The 19872-nt window shown below is 41.2% G+C and overlaps 2 protein-coding genes across 2 annotated transcripts; one reads left to right on the forward strand and one right to left on the reverse strand.

Moving 5' to 3' along the window:
- On the forward strand, nucleotides 6599-8105 carry LOC8079619 (heavy metal-associated isoprenylated plant protein 5). Its single transcript, XM_002455482.2, has 3 exons — nucleotides 6599-6741; nucleotides 6999-7083; nucleotides 7257-8105. Exons 1-3 carry the CDS (start codon nucleotides 6724-6726, stop codon nucleotides 7880-7882), a joined length of 729 nt encoding a protein of 242 aa, XP_002455527.1. The 5' UTR covers nucleotides 6599-6723; the 3' UTR covers nucleotides 7883-8105.
- Nucleotides 11254-14566, reverse strand: LOC8060337 (folate synthesis bifunctional protein, mitochondrial). The gene is made up of 3 exons (XM_021457490.1): nucleotides 14295-14566; nucleotides 13386-13532; nucleotides 11254-13289 (listed from the first exon to the last, which is right to left on the reverse strand). Exons 2-3 carry the CDS (start codon nucleotides 13444-13446, stop codon nucleotides 11773-11775), a joined length of 1578 nt encoding a protein of 525 aa, XP_021313165.1. The 5' UTR covers nucleotides 13447-13532; nucleotides 14295-14566; the 3' UTR covers nucleotides 11254-11772.

The raw sequence follows: 19872 nt of genomic DNA on the forward strand, positions 1-19872 counted from the left end.
CACTCTGGATCAGTGCTGCAACCTTTTCACGTCAAGAAGCATTTCGCTTCCCCTTCTTTTTTTTTCTTTAGATTAGAAAATGGCATTTCGCTTCTTAAACCCTACGGTGTTGGCAGAAACTGGTTTTGACAAATTCATTTTTGATTCGCAACTCACAAGGAAGTTTTGAGTTCAAAGAAAGCTCCGGTATTTTACCCCCACTACAAAAAAAAATTGTGTCATGTTTTGGTGTTTATCTAAAGTTTAGCCACTAAAATTTTAGCTCCAGGGGCTCTAACCCTATGTAGTCTATAATAATGTCTAAACTTTAGCTAGCCAGCCAGAATATGTTAGAGTATTTGAAGAGTCATTTGAGTAAAAACTATTTTTATATCTTTATACCATCTAATAAGTTTTCTATATCTTGTGCACGCTGTGAAGAGTCATCTTTGTTTTTCATCTTTGGGTAGTGAGAAATTTGGATCAGAGGATGTCTATATTTGTAGATCCAATTATTGAAGGTATTTTTTTCACCAAAATCTCCATTCTTATCTATTAGCAAGAATATAAAAAAAATCTCTTTTGAGATGTTCCTAATCCACTAAACCACAGAAGTGAGCTAAAATGGTCTCAAATTTCCCTTCTCTGACCAAAAGAAAAAATTTGCACATGCACTTATTTTTGTGCTATGTTGTTTGGCTAATAAGTCATGGCAGAAAATACTGTTCGTTGGTTTGTTGTAAGAAAAATACTGCTAAATGACTGACAAATTCAGCTGATAAACTCAAATGAACAATATGCATAATCTTCCACCACCACACATCATCTGCACTATTGTCGCGGACCTAGTCCCTTGCTGCCACCGCACACCTCAGCTGCACCGATTTCAACTATCGCATTTGTCTTCCCACCGCTTTAAAACACGACGGACTATGGGTGATGCAGGTGCTCAGGGAAGGACAACTTTGGTGGCCATCGAGGTAATGGGATCGTGCTACGGGCTAGGCTGTCATCGATGGGAAGCACTACATGCAAAGGAGGAGAGCCGAACTATCATCTCTCTCATGTCTTCTCTCCTCATCAGCATTAACTTAGCTATAAGCCTGTCATTATCGCTTGTGCCTGCCCAACCAGGCTCGCAACCTCGCGCCCCTCACACGGCTGGTCGGGCTTGTCGCCATCGATCACACAACAAGAGAGAATAAAGGAGATGCATGGGGTTGGACAAGAGGAGAGATGAGAGGTTGCGGATATATAGGGCGTATAAGAGCATCTCCAACGGTTTTGTAATTTTCGTTTTGCAAAACAAGGAGTTTGTCAAGTCTTAAATCAATATGCCAAGTCATAAAATTGTGGCAAAATTGAGTTGACAAAACTAAATGGTGGACCCGGTCGTTATTTTTTCACGCGCTTTTTGTCTTCGCGCCGTCCACTCCGTCGCACGGGAAGTCTCGCGCGTTCTTCCGCGCGTTGTGTTGCGCCGCCGTCTCCTTCAGTTCGCGCTGGTGCGTTCGCTTTAAGGAAAAAAGTGGGAGACGACGGCGCGTGTGGAGGGGTTTCTTCGCGAGGCGGATAGCGGCGCGTGGTGAGACTTTGTGTCGCGAAGAGGAGTCGGAGGTCGATCAGAACTTTGTGTTGCGATATGTCGCGATGGAAGTTTTTTCCTATATGGCACGAAGAGGAGTCGGAGACGCGCGGGAGACCGGAAACCGCGTAGAAGGAGAGACCGATCGACCTTTGCCAAGTCATCCGGGGTTTGGCAAAAATACCAAGTTTACTCCCTCATTTGCCAACTTTACCAAAATGCAAAACTCAAATGCAAAACCATTGGATACCTCATTTTGAGCTTTTTAGCAAATTAGTCAAATGCAAACCTCAATTGCAAAACCGTTGGAGATGCTCTTCATCTTATTGAATTTATAGTTCTATAACTTTAGCTGATGATTTATTTAAATGATCTCGTGGTCTAAAATTTAGTGCGGATTATGAGCACTACGGTGACACGTTAGACAAGCGATTTGGATGAATGAAATAGGAAATGATAGATGTGTGTATGGCCGCGCGCATGGCCGATTCCCGTCCCAAGCTGCACATAAGAGTCTAGAGAGTTGCGGTTCTGCAGCTAGCGCCTAGCGGTGGTGGGTGACTTTCGGTCGCGGGCGAGCGGTACGGTGCCCACGTCGCCGTCACGTGGCCATCCAGTGAGCACCAAGCCAATGCCAATGCCAATGCCAACAACGTGCACGTACACACCTGGAAGCCCTGAAACACGACGGCTACACGAGGACAAAAAATCTACGTCACGTCGTCGTCGCCATGTCCGTCTTGGTACGTTCCATCCCACACACACACACACACATTGTATTGTTCGTGTGCACAGTGCGCGTACGTACACAATAAACCATCGTGTGCCACGTCTAAAAGTAAAAAGATCATCGTGATATATTACCTAAAGAAAAGTTCATCATCATCGTATATATGTCTCCACGCTGCTTCATTTCGATTTGTTTTTACCGGATTCAAACTGAAAACTAGGAATAATGAATTAAGGAATCTACTCATCTGCATTCGAGTTTCCTTCTCAACGCGAGTGTGACAAGTATTATTTATGATAACTTTGTCAATACAAAGATTTATATAATGTATTTAAATATATTTATAGAGGTAACTGTATGTTCGTCGAACAATACAAAATAGAAAACTGCTCCGGTTAACGTGGTTAGGGGTACTAAGATTTTACATGGTTGTATGCGTGGATGCTATAAAATACTCCCTCCATACTAAAAATACACTGCATGTGTAGATGCTAGAAAATACTCCCTCCATACTAGAAATACATGACGTTTAAGACATGATTGTGCTTACCAATGAGTCATTAATTAGGGAGTAATCTTTTAGTTTTACTCCTATTAAATATTGCAGCCGATGTATACTACACATAAAAGCTTAATAGATGAACTGGTTAGCAAGGAGGACTGAAGACCTTCAAGCCTAGAGGTCTGGTGTTGGAGTCTTGTGCCCACTTATTTTTTTTTTTTATTTTAGGCAGGGGAGGCGCTTAGTCAATGCGGGATCACTCAACTCGAGATTTTGCATCTGCTAATCATGCGGAATAGTATACGGTGTGGCTAGTTCACGGCTTCACACAACAAATATCTCATGTTTTTATATATCTAGAACTAGAACTAGAAAGGCAAACAAGAAATAGATTTAAATGAAGCAAAACACATGAGGAAGATTGATAAACATGTCAGCAAATAAAAAATAGATTTAAGTGAAACAAAACACATGAGGAAGATTGATAAACATGTCAGTGATTTCAATTTTGGTTTTTGAATTTTTTGGCCACCCTTCAAATCACTAAAATTTGTAAAATTTCAGCATTTTAGAGACTCAAGAAATATGGTTTTTCTAAAAAATTAGATCTAAACAAAATGAGTTTTTTAAGAAGAATATGCAACATAAACAATACAAATATGAGTAAGAATTATATATACACATTAAAGCACATGCACTAAAGTAATGTAAAATTTTGGATTTTTTCGCCACCTCCGAAATTCATAATTTTTTCGCAAAAAATTGAACTCGGGGCATACATTTTTTGAATGAAACATATTGTACGAGTACCACCTTCTTATTATATAATACTTATTAGTATTTAACAAACGTTCACAATGAGGTCCTACGAAAATAGTGAGCCGTAAATTAGCATGGACGCATGCATGTAGAACGACCCAGAGTTGGATAAAATGAATGATTGACTATTGACGAATCCACCCCTAACCACGTTAACTACTTTTGCTTTGAGATTTACAAAGTTTTTTAGTTAAGGAGTACCGGAGTAGATCTCTACAAAATAAATCCCATGCTTAAACAACAAATATGATATATCCATGGTAATATCTAAGTAAACTGAGTACCGCAACTTCTCCAAAGGTGCTATATAAAGGACGAAGATATCCCATGATGGGTCGGACAAGTGTGACCCTTCTTATTGTTGTCGCCATCCCTCCCCCCACGTCGCCCCTCTCCCTCACCCACCCGCGGCTAGTGGCTCATGCCAATGCACCACGCACCACCCACCTCCTGTTGCCGCTCTCTCTATTCCACCATATATCACAGGGCAGCCGCAAACACTCTGCTAGGATGCCCAAACGCTAACCCTGCCTGACTGTCGTCTTCTACCTCCCTAGCAGGTGGCACCCCCGTCGCCCCGTCACATCTCGCCCATCACCGCCATCGTCTCATGACCACCGCCCCAAACCCTCTTCTACACCAACCAGTGAGTGAATCTCCTCCCAGAACCCTAACCCTAGCCGGTTGACTCTTGTTCTACTTCTCTGGAAGGATGCGGATGGGTTACACAAGTGTGTGAATGCACGACCATCGTGTGTTTGAGTTTGCATCATTGGTATATTAGCGAAAATGCAACATGTTCTTCAACCCTTTAGAAAGACATAAATCTTACTAACAACTTAGCCATTAATTCTGACTTCTTGCTACTAATATTGGGAACTCCAAAGGTCGATATAAGTAACCAAGTAATAGCATGAACTACACCCGAAAGCTATAGGAACACAATTTCATGCAACAAGCAGCCTATGAATTTTCTGTTACGTCCATAAAAAAAACTTTTAGGCTCTATTTGGATCCTTAGAATTCAATTTATTTTAATAATCGTAATTTAAACACATATTAATTAAGTTAATATGGTTGTATATGGATTGTATTTACAAATTATGGTTGGCTACACGAGAGAGAAACTTATGTATTGTATTTCTACCGCACAGGAGTGAGTCGAAGAGCGTGCTATAGGTTGCAAAGTAGAAACATAGAATAATGATCTATAGAATCAAATTCCATCTCACACCCTATGAATTTAAGATAGATTCATATGTGAACTTTAGAAAATGATGAAATGTCAAATTTCAAACCAAATAGCCTAATTTATTAAGTAGATTTTAATTCCTCTAAATGAAAAAGGATCCAAATGACCCCTTACATAGATGACAAAAAATGTGATGGAACTATAGAAGGCCCAAAGTAGTACAACTTTTTCCAGAACTTTTTGTGTGCGTGTGCACAGATATAATCATACACTATTATTTTTTAAAAAAAGATATAAGCATACACAGATGGGTACTCTTTTGCCTTTGCATGCATCATCAACGTCGTCCAGCGCTACGTACCATTTCTATAGAAAAAGGCCCGTTTCAATAATAGAACCCCCGGTGACAAAAACTTACGTATAACTGGCGTTGACACCAAATTAAGATGAAAGATTCTTCTTGAGACATGAAAAAGAAGCCACAAAAGTGACTGCTCAGGTGAAGAGCTCAAGCCAAGAATAAACACAGTCAGGCCTCATCTCCTGATAGCAGTACATGCCGTCAGCATTCTCGGCAATAATCATTCATCTTTGCCGGCCTATCCGTATAAGAAACATGTGGCCAATAATTAAAGCATCTTATCTCACGAGAACTTATAAAATACGCAAGTCCCGAACCTTTTAAAAAATTAACTAAGTTTGACACAAAATTAGTATCATCGTCATGGTTTGGGGATAAATGCAATTTACGAAGTATCATTTATTTTCTTTTTCAGTATTATTGGATTCAATTATATAAAAACAACATTGCACTTGCCTTCAATAATCTAAAAGATGTTAACATCCAACTGGCAGAGAATCTACAAGAACTAGAGCACAGAGAACCACAAAATTTCCATACTTTGTACATAGCAGATAAGAATATAGATAGATGAGATACAATCAAGGTTGCACAAACATAAATACTTTGCTTTACCTAAGAGGATTCACTAGGAGTGGATATCCTCCACCTCTCAAAAGAGCTCCTCTTTTGAACAAAGGAGCCTCCATCTATCATCTTTTCATCCTTTCTATCTTCTCTCTAGCCGGCTACAAGGGATATTCCCATCAGCACTCCAATCAGAGAATGCAAAATTTTTAACCAAAGCTGGCTCCAAAATGGAGAATAATGAAGAAAATGGAATCCCCGGTTGTGAATGGAAAAGCCAATCGCATACGAAGCACTTCTTGAGCCCGAGTGCTTTGAGCTTGATTCCACTGGAAACTGATGCTAGCACTGCTGTAAGTGCTATTCCAAACTGCAAACATGAAGCAAGGAATGTAGCCAGAACTTTGGACAACAGGAAAATAAAATACAACACAATAAGAGCATGTACATAAAAAAGGCCAAACACTCTATACATGTATACTAGCTAGGATGGTTCAGCTTCGGCTATTTTAGGTCGATCTCCCTCGGTGCTTCACTAAAGTGTGTTGTATGTTTGTTTAAACTCTTCTGCTTAACACAATGATACGCAAATCTTTTGTGTTTTCGAGAAAAAAAACTCTACAAGTATACAGTGGTGGATGACAGATAAAAATAAAAACCAAGGCGTGGCACAGTACAACTTGAAAACAACTCGATCGGAAAGGCCACTTGCATGACTGCGACTCCATGGAAAAGAAACGGAGGTCATGCCAAGATGGAGCCATCTAGCTAGCTAGGGGACGCTCTTTTCGCTTTCCGGTGATTCTTTGGGTGACCCACACAAATCGACCAGTAAATATTCCATCCCAAAACCACCCCCCGCACAAGCAATTGCGATATAAAATGCAACTCATTGCATGGTCAGTGACTACAACACCAAACCTGCCCTGTGCTAAGGTCTTCACAAGAGTTCATTCCCTGCTAGCTCGAACTCTTTGCAGCTTCAATCATGACTACAACACTGGAGGTTTGTGGAATCTTCATAACTCAAGCTCTTGTTGCATTTTTTTTTCCTTCGCATGCTAGTGAATTGAGGAATAGTTTAGATTCATGCATGATGTCTGGTGTGTCTGTATGGACAATATCAATAATCCTGCATTGTGTCTTTTGTGACTGAATATAATGGAATTAATCTCCAAAAGGATACGTTTTTCAATGTTTTTGTTTTGTTTGTTTGTTTGTTTGTATGGTGGCTGTGCTAATCTGCTTGCGTTAAAACTGCAGACACCACGAATAACGGAGCTCCATGTAAGGATGGACTGCAATGGCTGCGGGAACAAGATCAGGAAGACCCTGAGTGCCATTGATGGTAAAGCCAATTCGAACCTGAAAACTAACAGTTTCTTTTGACTCCATCCATTAATCATTCAGATATCCAGCTCGACTAGCTTGTCACGAGCATGATATGATACTCTAACAAGATTACAAGAGCATTTCATGACATCTTACAAGTTAATAATGGAATGAACCTGCACTGTGCAGGTGTTAGCGAAGTATACATAGATCAAGCAACCCACAAGATCACGGTGGTGGGGATGGCCGATCCTGAGAGGCTCGTCAAGGCCATCAGGAAGACCAAGAGGGTCCCCACCATCTTCTCTCACACCGACCCCGCCGCCACCGCCGCAGCCGAGGCTCAGCCGCCTCCCCCTGCCGAGGCCGAAGCCGAAGGGGAGGCCCAGGCGGCTCCACCACCTCCCGCCGACCCGCCAGCAGCCGACGCCGCTCCTCCTCCAGCAGCAGCAGCAGCAGAAGTAGAGGAGGCCGTACAAGCTGAGGCGCCGGCGCCAGAGAACAAGGAGGCAAAGCCGGCAGAGACCCCGGCGGCCACCGTGGTACGCACAGTACATGACGGGTACGGCCATGGTGGCCACCACATGCACAGTGAGCACTGGGCGAAGGCGAACCACTCCATGGACATGCATGGCGTCAGGTACGAAGCATCACCTTACCTAGCCGAGTACGGCGGCTATGGTGGTGGCTTTCCGGTGCAACAAGGCAGGTACTACATCCCTGCAGAGTACTACCCGGCAAGGGGCAAAGGAGATGACACCCAGATCACTACTATCTTCAGCGATGAGAACCCAAACGCATGCAGCATAGCGTGAGATATGAGACCCATAGTCCCATATGTAGCAATCTGCTCAAGGAATTCGTTTCTACATAAACAGATCATCTAGGCCTAATTTGGCCTATGTACGAATTAATGGCCACTGTGTGATTCAAATATTGGGTTTATGTGATGTAGTAATGGAAAGGGAACAATAAGATGCTTAACGTGTACATAGTGGGAGATGATTTTCCTGGCAGCAATCACCACTATTTTCACTATGCCCTTCATGCTTCTCTCTCTCTACCGTCTCAGAAGAATCTATAATGAAGTTGTGGTCCTGTGTGTATTACAAGGAAGTGGCACAGGTGTTCCGTTCCGGTGTTTCCTGACCAAGTAACTTTTTGTCATGTCTAACAACTAGTGTAGCATGACAAGCATATATGCATTTCACATGTTATCCTTAAAATAAAATGTTCTATGCAACACTGAACCGGAAACCCAAATACATCTCTGCAAGGACTGTACCTTAACAAAGGATGTTTGGGGATATTATCAAAAGATGGTTTTGATTGTCAGTATTGGACTCAGTAAGTATGTTGGGGTCCTTGTACAATTACTGGCGTAAATGCCGTAGGGAGATCGCCAAAGAACAAAGGAAAACCTTCGATGACATTATGATTTATTTCTGGTGGAACATAAGGAACGTAACAAAAGAATCTTTTAACACAAGTGTCACAACCACAACAAGTAGCGGCTCTTTGCAAAGAGAACATACAACAGTTTCAGTTGGCATCTAGATTAGTTTTTTTTAAGGATCTTTAGCTTGCTTTGGTTGGTTTCCTCTTTGTATCCTCCCCGTTTATGCCCCTCTCTAAATCCTCTAAGTTATACATAGGTTGGTTCGGTGTGATCGAGATGGGGGCCGTAATAGGGGGACTACTCTTCTAGTTTGGTTTTCCTTTCTTTTTGTTTTTTCCTTGTCTAATAAAAATATTGGCAAACCTTTTGCCACCCTTTCTAAAAAAAACATATGATTTGTATCCCATAAAGTGCAGTAGAGCAGAACCATGTCAAGGAGTTTATGAAAACATAAGCCCTCATTGTATTATTGATTGAAAACATACAAGTCTACTTTTATGAGTAGTGCTATACTCTAATGCATATATTTCGCTATGCAGAATTCCAGAATGATGTGATCTTGATGTCATTTTTGGGTTTTTTTTAGCATAAGAACGAGGTGTTAATCTTTTTTTTAAGCTAGCACCCAGTACATGTCCTGATGTAATGTACAACTATAATTAAGTTCACTCAGGAAAGTAGAATTCTTTGATAAACTGATAGCACAAGAAGTTACTCCCCCATTCCAAATTGTAAGACGTTAGAACTGACTTTATTTCATTCACCATGAAAGAATATATCTTGACATCTGGTACTTTCAAAAGAAAGGACAAGGAAAATAAGAGGTGAGAAATGCTGCAGGGAAGTACTGACCTGGGGAGGTCGTAACCGGAATATATGACAGGGAACAGGATAAGAGGCCGAGTGTTCACATCACTGGATCAGGCAAACTCTGCACACCATATGTTTTGTTTGCCTGTTGCCATGTCTTCCTGCAATTCACACGCAAGGCCAACTGAGACACATGAACTTGCAAGCATTTGTTCACATGAACTCGAGTAACATTTAACATCGATTCTTGATGTGCCTTAAAAAAGTACTCCAGAGCTGTTTTGTTAAACTATGTGGTGAGACATATCTGAAGACTTCTTTACCCTTCACCGTTGTTTGGACTAGTCTGAACTTGCAGCATGGAGCTCTTCTGAAAGATGGGCAATGGTCATCGTTTCAGGACGAAATATTAATTTGACTTTGCATCATGACATTAGATAGAAGAAGTAACTGACTTCTTTTCTTTTCTTTTTTTGAAACATGAAAAAAGAATTCAGCAGTCGAGAGTTTTTTCCCCTGAGATCTAAGGACTTTCTCTACGAAGGAATACATCTCAACGTAGCACCACATTACAAATTGGGAAAAAGTGGAAATTACAAGTTAGATAAATTAAGTGTAAGCATGAAAAAAAAATGCATCAAACATCTATATATATGTCAGGTTCTATTAGCTCTCTCTCATGCATGTATACGGCTTTGTAAAGTTTTGCCATATCTGTCTCACTGAAATCTTTACAGTATACTAGAACAGGAGCAGAGTTCAGCCGTATCTTATATAGTGTACATAAAAGGGTGTTTTAATAAATTAGTCATGTGTTTCAGAAAACTTAGCAGGCGCACATGATTCGTTGTCAGCTGTCACAGTTACTCAGCTACATCTATTTATATGCTGATCTTTGTACCTCCGTGTCAACGCTAGGGTTGTTTCAGAGAAGACACAGCGAGTGGCAAATCTGAATGTAAATCAAGAAGAGTAGTACAGCTTCAGCATTTACAAATCAAAGTAGACTATGAATTACTAGAGGATATGTAGAATCAAAGTGTACAAAACGTTGTCAGTCTAGCATCCCACGTCCATTTGGCTAAAACCTCCACACTGCAAATTTTCTTCAGGCTCCCTCGTCATGTTATATCTGCATTCTCTTCATGAAAGATTTTTTTTCTTTGCCGTTTATTTAAAGTTCATTAGCAACATATAGAAGCAGGATGTGGTCTATTTTGGAGTCATAGTGGCAATGGTCATTCTCAACAGTAAATGATATTTGCAATTATAAGAATTTTCTTACTCTCATGATCTCATCAGGGATAAGCAACCTAGTCTTCGTACATCTAATCTCAAGTGCATGCCTGTTGTGTCCCAATCGACTTCTGTTGAAAGATGCCCCTCAGGAAACCAGCCACGGCCTTTACGAGATGATAGATTCCAGTTGAATCTGAAATCAGTTTTCCACTGTGGCAATATGCCAAAGAAACCAGAAGAAGATATACCACACAGACGCGATAACAATTAATATTATATTCTGTTAACTGAACTTTGTACATTCCCTTTTCATTACTCAGTGAATAATTCATACTTGAAATAGTAAAAATTATGTGTCAATGACAACCACGCACAAATCACATGAGGCTTTGTATTTCCCCCAAATGTTTTTGCACGAAATTAGCAAGTGTTATCAATCAGATAAAAAAACAGTAACTTTCAAAACAAAAGAAGGAAAGAATCCTCAAAAGTGTGAGTTGATATCATGGGCAATATCAATATTGATGACCAGTCATCTGCACAAAAGTTCTTGAAATTCCTTCAATGGATGAAGACAGCAAAGACTAGGAGGTGCCAACGAAGTTTGCTAAGAGTGAGAAATGCAAATAACAGCAATTCAGAATGAAAATAAACCTACATGGGAAGCGCCTAAAAAATATTTAGCAGCAAACAGTAGATGTTATAAGTGGAAGATAAACCCTCAGGAAAAAAAAATCATAGACAAATTGTTGAGACTTTGCATATCATATGGCATTTGTTGTATATAAGGTTTCCTTATTGGGTACATCAAGGTACAAAAGATGAAGCTACAGGGAGAAGTAGGAAAGCTGGTGTAAGCCCAATCAATCAAATATGTCTGAACTAGAAGAGATACAGATAAATCAGACTAGTAGAACTTGACAATTTCAAATCCTAAAATGTCAGAGTCCTTCTGATATTATTAAATTAGAAAAAAAAGTTCAGCAAAATCATCTAAATAGGACCAAAAGAAGTATTTGCAACTTCACTAGCAGCTTCTGCGACCTTATTCCTTGGCTGCTCTTTCGAATAATCTAAGTTGAACCCATGATCCATTGAAGATTTTAGAAAAAATGATGACACAAGAAAAAACATTATCTCTGGTTCATTACAGCAATGATACTTCACAATGACAATCCCATTTAGCAGCAGAGTACTATCTGACCTCACCTTTTTCTTGTATATAACTGGAGTTTGGTATCTGTTTGATCAGATAGTTCAGTTTTTGCAACTTCTTCCCTTACGCAATGCATCACAAACCTTTGCAGCATCTGCACCATATCCAGCATTATGGACCCTTACTATGTTGGCACCATTCAAAATTCCAGCTGTCACAGCTGCAACAGTAGCAACATCTCTCTCAACTGGATTGGCACGATTGCATATTTCGCCCAAAAATCTTTTCCTTGAAGGTCCCAGTAATATTGGCACATGTGAAGCACCTATACTCATTTTTCCCATCTCCCTCCTAATGGATTCCAATCCCATAATTACTTCAAGGTTATGTCCAGATTTCTTGGAGAAGCCAATGCCAGGATCAAGAACTAACCTCCACAATGGAATCCCAGATAACTCTGCTTCTCTCACCTGTGTGTATAGCTCCAAAGCAACTTCCTTGCAGACATTATCATACTGTAAATTTTGTTCGCTTTGCATAGTTGACGGATCTCCCCTCATGTGCATTGCAACATATGGAACTCCCAGTTCAGCTGCAACTTTAAAAATTCTTGGATCAAGCTGTCCACCGGATACATCGTTGATCATGTGAGCTCCTCTTTTCACAGCTTCACTGGCAACTTCTGCATAGAATGTATCCACTGAGATTAACTTGCCCTCCATCTCAGGAATTTTTGTAATCACATCCAGAACAGGAACCAACCTCTCAAGCTCCTCGTTTGGAGATAATCTCTTTGCAAAGGGCCTGGTAGATTGAGCACCAATATCAATGATATCTGCACCTTCTGAGATTAATAACTTAGCCTGAGAAATGGCAGCTTCCACTTGTTGAAACTTACCTCCATCACTAAAGCTGTCTGGTGTCAAATTAAGGACCCCCATGACAAGGGTCCTCTCGCACCAATCCAACAAACGATCCCCAACAGGTAATACCCTTTTAATGCTTTCTGTTCCAATCATAGACTCACCCCCAAGTTTATTCCATAATTCAAAGAAACCGCCACTGCACTTTGAGAGAGAGTGCCAACTTGTTTCAATACCATCGTCACCAGATGCACCTAGAAGGTCAACAAGAGGTGCTAAAACAAATGACCTCTCATGGATGCGCTCATGTGGCACAATTAGAGTCTCACTATTAATCTCGGAGTTACCATAAAGAAGTATGTCTAGATCGATAGGTCTCGGGCCATACCTTATTCCACCAGTGCGTCCAATACCCTTCTCAATTTCTTTTAGCATTTTAAGAAGCTCATGTGGCCCGAGCCTAGTTGTGCCCCGAATGGCAGAGTTAAGAAACCGTGGCTGATCAGTCACATAAGCAGGGGCAGTCTCATAAAGACAGGCATGCCTAGTGATGTTCACGCCTGAGCTTTTCATCAGCTGCAATGCCCTGTTGAATGTACTGACTCTATCACCCACATTACTTCCCATAGCAATCACAATCTCTTGGTCAACTGAACGGCCCTCAAGTGAGCATTGCGTAGACAAACGGGCCTTGAATGGAACAACATGTCTGGAAGCTCTGGTCAAGGATCTTGGAGGATGAGTAAGATCAGACACTGTCAAAAAAACAGGAAGGGGTGAGTGACCATTAGAGGCTTAACTGTTTTTTATTGCATGGTAGTGGATTTAAACAGTGAAAGCTAGAACTGTACCAAAGTAGTTCTTAGCAACTGAATGCATCTTCCTAACCGACTCCTTAGCATGGAGGAGCATGGTTGAACATATGAGAAGTAAGAAAGCAACCGCTTGATATCGATTGTAGTCTCAGAATCTTTCACATGATCTTTAATCCTTCACATCTGGTAATAGGCAAAACACAGACAAATGTGAGGTCTGAATAAGCCTAACCAAAGCTAAAAATAGCGAGTAAGCTGATAAATGTATCATGCACGTAAAGTTGACAACCACGCCAGTTTTAATTTTAAACTAAAAGTAAATACATGTATGACAAAGAAAGGAAAGATATTGCATTGTGTACTCCACTATCAAAGCTTGGTCACCAAAGTTCCAATCATGCACCCAAAAGAGACTCTGAAAGATAAAAGTATCTGCAGTAATGGAGACCGTATAGCTTTAAAGTTTGATGTTGGAACAAGCAAGAGGTTATAATAGCTGATGGCAAGAGAGCTGATGAGATATAACAGAAGAAATAAATGAACAAAAATACAGAAGTTCTCTACCAAACCTGCCCATACAGGAAGGCGCTAGAAGCTTATGCAAGAGAGCTTGTCAGCTCAAGTGTTTTGCTGCTTGAAACTGCTGGGAAAACATGAAATGCTCCACTGCCATGCCATTGTGGCTATCAGTCCAACGAGGCAACCCAAGTGCTCAAATAGCTCTCTCGTGAATCAGACAACTCTTCCTAGAACAAGATTAGCTAATACTCATATTGCCAGACAAATAAAATTTATCGTCACAGTGATCGAATACACATGCTGACTACCGTTCAATATGAACTCCAGGTTTAAATGTATCATGCAGGGCATATCCTATCCTATCTAATAGGTCGAGGAACCAACTACGCGAGGATATTACAACCAAAAAGAACCGCGCTGATTTACCCCGAAGATCTCCCGATGCTCGGACCTTCCTCGGCCTCTCAAGTCTCGACTGGCAGCAGCCGCTGCCCCTGCCTTTGATGGAAGCAGAGGCGGAGGCACGTACCGTGGCGCCGTCGGCGGAGCCCCCAAAGCGTCCACTCGGACGTGCGGCGGCGATGGTTGGGTGGGAGGGCCCTTTGCTCGCAGGCTCGCTCGCAGCAGGGCAAGGCGGCGAACTGCCGGCTGCGGCTGTGTCCGTCCACACGGGGCCGAGTGCGGAGGAGGCGTTTGCTGTTCTGGGCCGAGCCGCACACCTTCTTGATAGCGGGCCGCAAGCAAGGAACGATTCCATTCTTGGGTCACTCCAACCAAACCGTTGACAACTTGACACCGTAGATAAAAAGCTCCTAATCATGCCACATCAACACACCAACCAACTACCAAGACAGCCAGGGTGTTCTGCTCCCGCACCTACTCCATCCTTTCTTTTTACTTGACGTGGTTCAACAACATCTCAGAAACTGAAAACATCGATATGCTTTATTAGTTTCATGGAGATGGACGCTTGATAACTCTTATAAAGCTAAACCTCATTGGTTTTTTTATACAAGGTATCCATATCATTCCCTACTAAGTGATCCACTAAGGCCTTGTTTAGTTGGCAAAATTTTTGGGTTTTGGGCACTGTAGCACTTTCGTTTGTTTGTGGCAAATATTGTCTAATCATAGACTAATTAGAGTCAAAAGATTCGTCTCGTGATTTACAGATAAACTGTGTAATTAATTTTTGTTTTCGTCTAAATTTAATACTCCATGCATGTACCGTAAGATTCGATGTGACGGAGAATCTTGAAATTTTTTGGGAACTAAACAAGGCCTAAATATTCTATTTCTTTATGCAAGGTGTCCACATCATTCTCCACTAAGTCCATGTTACAAAAAATGACCATGTCATCTATATCATGTGAAATACTTTAAATCTTTAATATATTAACATACAAGTCATGTACATACACTATTTGTTTCATCACCAATTAATTCTTCTATAATGTAACTAAATATTAGTTTTTGCTCTATTAGCTTAGCAATTTTTTACTAGATCTACAATAAAATACATGCAAGTCAAATTCATATGTATACATACATAATAGACTAAATACCATATAGAAATGTTATGTATATAATAATTTATTTTTAAGAAAATCCAACAGCAACGTGCGGGTAATTCACCTAGTATATAATAAATACTGCTCCTAGCAAAACATTTCCATGTGTTTGCGACCATCCAGTCCATCAAAATATGGGACACGAAACGTTACACATCTATTTATTTTTCTCTTTTTATAGATTTATTAAGAGAAATAACTTCCCTTATTAATTAATATTATATATGTATTGTTTTAACATTCATGACTTAAGTTAAAGTTGGCAACTATTAGGACTGTATCAAACTAAAATGCAACCTTGAGGTGATTTTCCTCCCATTACAAAGTATGGACATAGCTGCTGATAAATACATTTTAATTTTTTTTATGTTATACATAGGTTGGTACAGTTAAATATCAAGTTTTATGACTTCCTTTAAAGAAATTTGTAATCCTAACCTCTGATCAAGTTTGTAGGAGTTATTTTTATCAGCGTGTGAAGAACCGGTCTTTCCGCTGATGATTATATTAGGAGAGTTATTAATGTTTTATACCCCTGATATGTAAAATTTTACGTCAGGAGACGCACAAATTATACTAATTTGGGCGGTCAAGCCTTATGTCCAGTGCAAGAAGAAGAGTTTGTTGCTTTGCCCAAGCACTCAAGGTCCTGGTAAGGGTGCGTTATAAGAGGTTGCGAGTGACTTCCACGTGTGAGTGAGAATAAAAACGATTGGAAACGATAAAAATAGAATTAAAATATAGAAAATGAACGTGGTATTATAATATAGAAAACAAAAATAGAAAATAGTTGAAAATAGTTATGAAACTAACTAAAACTGACAATTTTTAATGTTTGACAAAATTAAAAAACGATACCATAATATAGAAAACGATATCATAATATACAAAACAAAAACAATCGGTTTAGAATATTTTCATTCTGTTTTCATCTTTATGTGTGAGTATGTGTTGACTGCTCTATTAGAGCCAAAACAATGCATTGGCGCAGCCAAGACGTTTGTGGAGTTTAGGCGAGACGCGGCATAGTACTACAATACACTCAATATCTACTAAGAGATAAACTAGCTCAAACAAATCTAAGCCATTATTTTTTTATTGTATAAATAAATTAAATAATTAAAAGTTAGAAAAAGGAAAAATTATCCGAATACTGTAGTATCATCGGATGAAACTAAAGTGGACGACCCTTGCTTTCTTGGTTCATGCACACTAGACCCTTCCTTTCTTGTTCGTACACACTAGGTGAAAAATCAAGGAAGCGATTGCGGCAGTAGGTAGTTGTGTGTGTTCGTGTTGAATGCACTAGTTTAGTTTTGGATAATTGATGAAACCCTAGTACTAACCTCTATACTAAGTGTGTAGACTTAATGAGGTTGGTAAATGCCAAGTGATGGAGCAAGTGATGATCATGGTGATGATGGTGATGACCACAAGATGATCAAGTGCTCAACTTGGAAAAGAAGAAAGAGAAAAACAAAACCCTATAGAGATCAAGGCAAAGGTATTGCTTAGGTTTTTGGTTTTGGTGATCAAGACACCATAGAGGGTGTGGTCACATTTAGGATAGATAGCCGTACTATAAAGAGGGCAATTCTTTGGCTAAGCGGTTATCAAGTGTCACAAGGTGTCATTGTTCATGTGCATGCATTTAGAACCTAGTGAGCTAACTTAACTCCTTCAAAGAAAATATTTGTGAAAATGCTAACACACGTGCACATGTTGGGTTATACATTGTGGTGTTGGCACACTTTGAGAAGGAGGTGGAGTTTGAAGGGTAGAGAGAGGATGGGTTCCTCTCTCCCTCCCGCCGAGCTTGCTCGGCGGGATTCGGCGCTTTTTGAGAAAATGAAGTGCATTTTTTCTAATGCGCCGGTGGGAAAAATGGAGAAATCGCGGGAGTGTTTCTCGCACCGGACGCTGGCTTCTGGAGCACCGGACGCTGAGTCTGTGCGTCCAGTGTAGTCCGTGCCTGGCTCAGCTAGGGTAAGGCACTGGACGCCAGGCACCGGACGTTGGCTAGAGCGTCCGGTGTTCTGAGTCCGGTGTTGTAGGATCTCTGGACGTACAGGAAGTGGCCTAGAGGGGGGTGAATAGGCCTGTTCAAACTTTTTCAGCAAAGTTTATCAGTCACACAGGCAAGGGCGGCAGTGAGGCCCTCCCAGGGCGGCACTGCCGGCCTCAACAGAAAAACAAACAGAAGCTTAACTGAATTAATTCAAAGTTTACCCAGGGAAATTTAGATCAACTAAATTTCCAAGCTTCCTGCAAGATAGTAGAGCACGAGTATGTAGCTAGAATGTGCTGGAGCCTCCCCACCAAGTAGATCGGCCTCAAATCCTAACACAAACTCATACACAAGTGAAAGCACACAAGACACACGATTTTTACCGTGGTTCAGCTGTTGCCACAACAAGGCTTGGCCTACTCCACGTTGTTGAGGCGCCCACACTAGGACCGGCTTAGCCACACAGGCTTACCTTCTCCTCGTTCTCAAAGCAAGGATTTTACCCCTTGCCAAGAGTGAAGAATGTATTAGCTGCAAGGGTAACCTTACAAACCTTCCCTTGGCTGCCACACAAGTTGGCAAGCTCTAGGGCGACGCCTAGCCGGCTAGGAGCAAGCTCCAAGAGTAACAAACTCAAGGCTGCCGGCCAAACGTGAACCAAAAGCTCTTTTTGACAGTAGGAATCGATGGATCTGCTCTCCAATCGAAGTTTGCTGCCTTTTCCCTCAAATTTTGATGGTTGGAATCAAGGAATGGCTTGGGGGCTTGAGGAGCAACAATGGAGGGAGAGAGAAGTGAGCTCTGGTCAGTTTGCAACGGTTGGGAGCGAGGAAGATGAGCAGGTTACCGTTTGAGACGGTCTGAAAGGGTATTTATACCCAGCTCTCCAACTGTCACAGGGTAGGGCGGCAGTGCCGCCCTTGCCTGAACCAGCCTGAAAACACCAAAGTGTAGAGAGAAAGAATATGCTGGCTAGGCTTGGGTCTGAGGATGTTGAGGAGCTTTTGAGCCTTTGGTTCACAATTTGATCAACAACTTTGGAGTCCCTCTTTATAGTACGGCTTTTCCTATACTCAAATTCAAACCGAAAATGAATTAAACCTCCTTTGGAGCTAGGAAAGCCATCCTTTAGAAATGGGGGATCCTCCATGGTATTCAACAACCTCTTTGCTATATTCCCTGCTTGTCATCTCAGCAAAACTCATTAGTTCCCTAATTCGGTGGTCATCAACGCTAAAACCCACAATAGGCTTGATTGCACTTACAATCTCCCCCTTTTTGGTGATTGATGACAACCAAATTAGAGCTTACAAAAGATAATAATCATAACTGAGATTTAAATGGTCATGGGCATAGGAGCTCCCCCTAAATGTATGATTGGAGTTTTGAATACTCAAACTTGACATGAAATTCAAGCTTCGTACATTTAGCAAGTGATGGAGGACCTCCCCCTATGTCCATGACCTCTGTGGGGTGTAACAAACTGTGTCACAAGATAACCGTGTATGCATATGACAGTTTATACAAGCAGGACAGCATGCTGCTGTAGTAGAGGGCCTCACTGCCGCCCTGGTAGGGCGCCACTGCCGCCCTTGCTACGCCAGCAAGCTGACAGAAATTTCAAAAAACATTACACCACACAAACAGGTTAACCAATAGAATTTAAACTAATATTTAACCCTGACAAGCAGTTCACAAGTACATGTTCACATCCGAAGCAAATAGAGACAAGTAAGTAGCATTATTACAACTTAAAAACAGTTTTTGAAGAAGCACTCATGCTCACAAACTAACAACTAACACTCTCATCGGATCTGAACATGAAGATCTGTAGCTGCAGTAACGAAGTCCAGTCGAAAGAATTGACCCCTCTAATTTCTCTAATTTTCTCCCCCTTTGGCATCAAGTACCAAAAAGAGAAAAGAAGAGAGAAAGAAGAGAGAACAACTCACTCATCATCGTCATCATCGTCACTGGAAACCACAGCATGACCAGCCCTATGAGTAGTAGCTGTGAAGCGAGAGGCACGCGTGGAACGTCGAGGAGCAGCCGCTGATGTGCTAGCCTGCCGCTGTCTAGCATCATCCCTGAACTGCCGATAGACACTGCCTAGTGTCTCCTGAAGATCTGGATCATCATCATATCTCTGGTGCTCATCTTCATCAGACTCCGTGTCAGATAGGTGAGGAAGATCTAGAAACTGAGGAGGTGGAGCCACGGGTGGAAGAAGAGGTAGACCCTGAACCTCTCTAGCTGCATTTATTGCATGCCTGCTCTCCATCCTGTCATCATACTGATTTTGTGTCATGTAAGAGCAAGTGCCAAAAATAGCCTTCACCCATTCTGCCAACTTCTGAAAGCGCTTCTTCTTCCTTCCATCTCTCCTCTGTGGCACACTGTGGCCTCCCTCACTATGGTATGAGCT

The sequence above is a fragment of the Sorghum bicolor genome, chromosome 3 (assembly GCF_000003195.3).
Source record: "Sorghum bicolor cultivar BTx623 chromosome 3, Sorghum_bicolor_NCBIv3, whole genome shotgun sequence".
NCBI lineage: Eukaryota > Viridiplantae > Streptophyta > Magnoliopsida > Poales > Poaceae > Sorghum > Sorghum bicolor.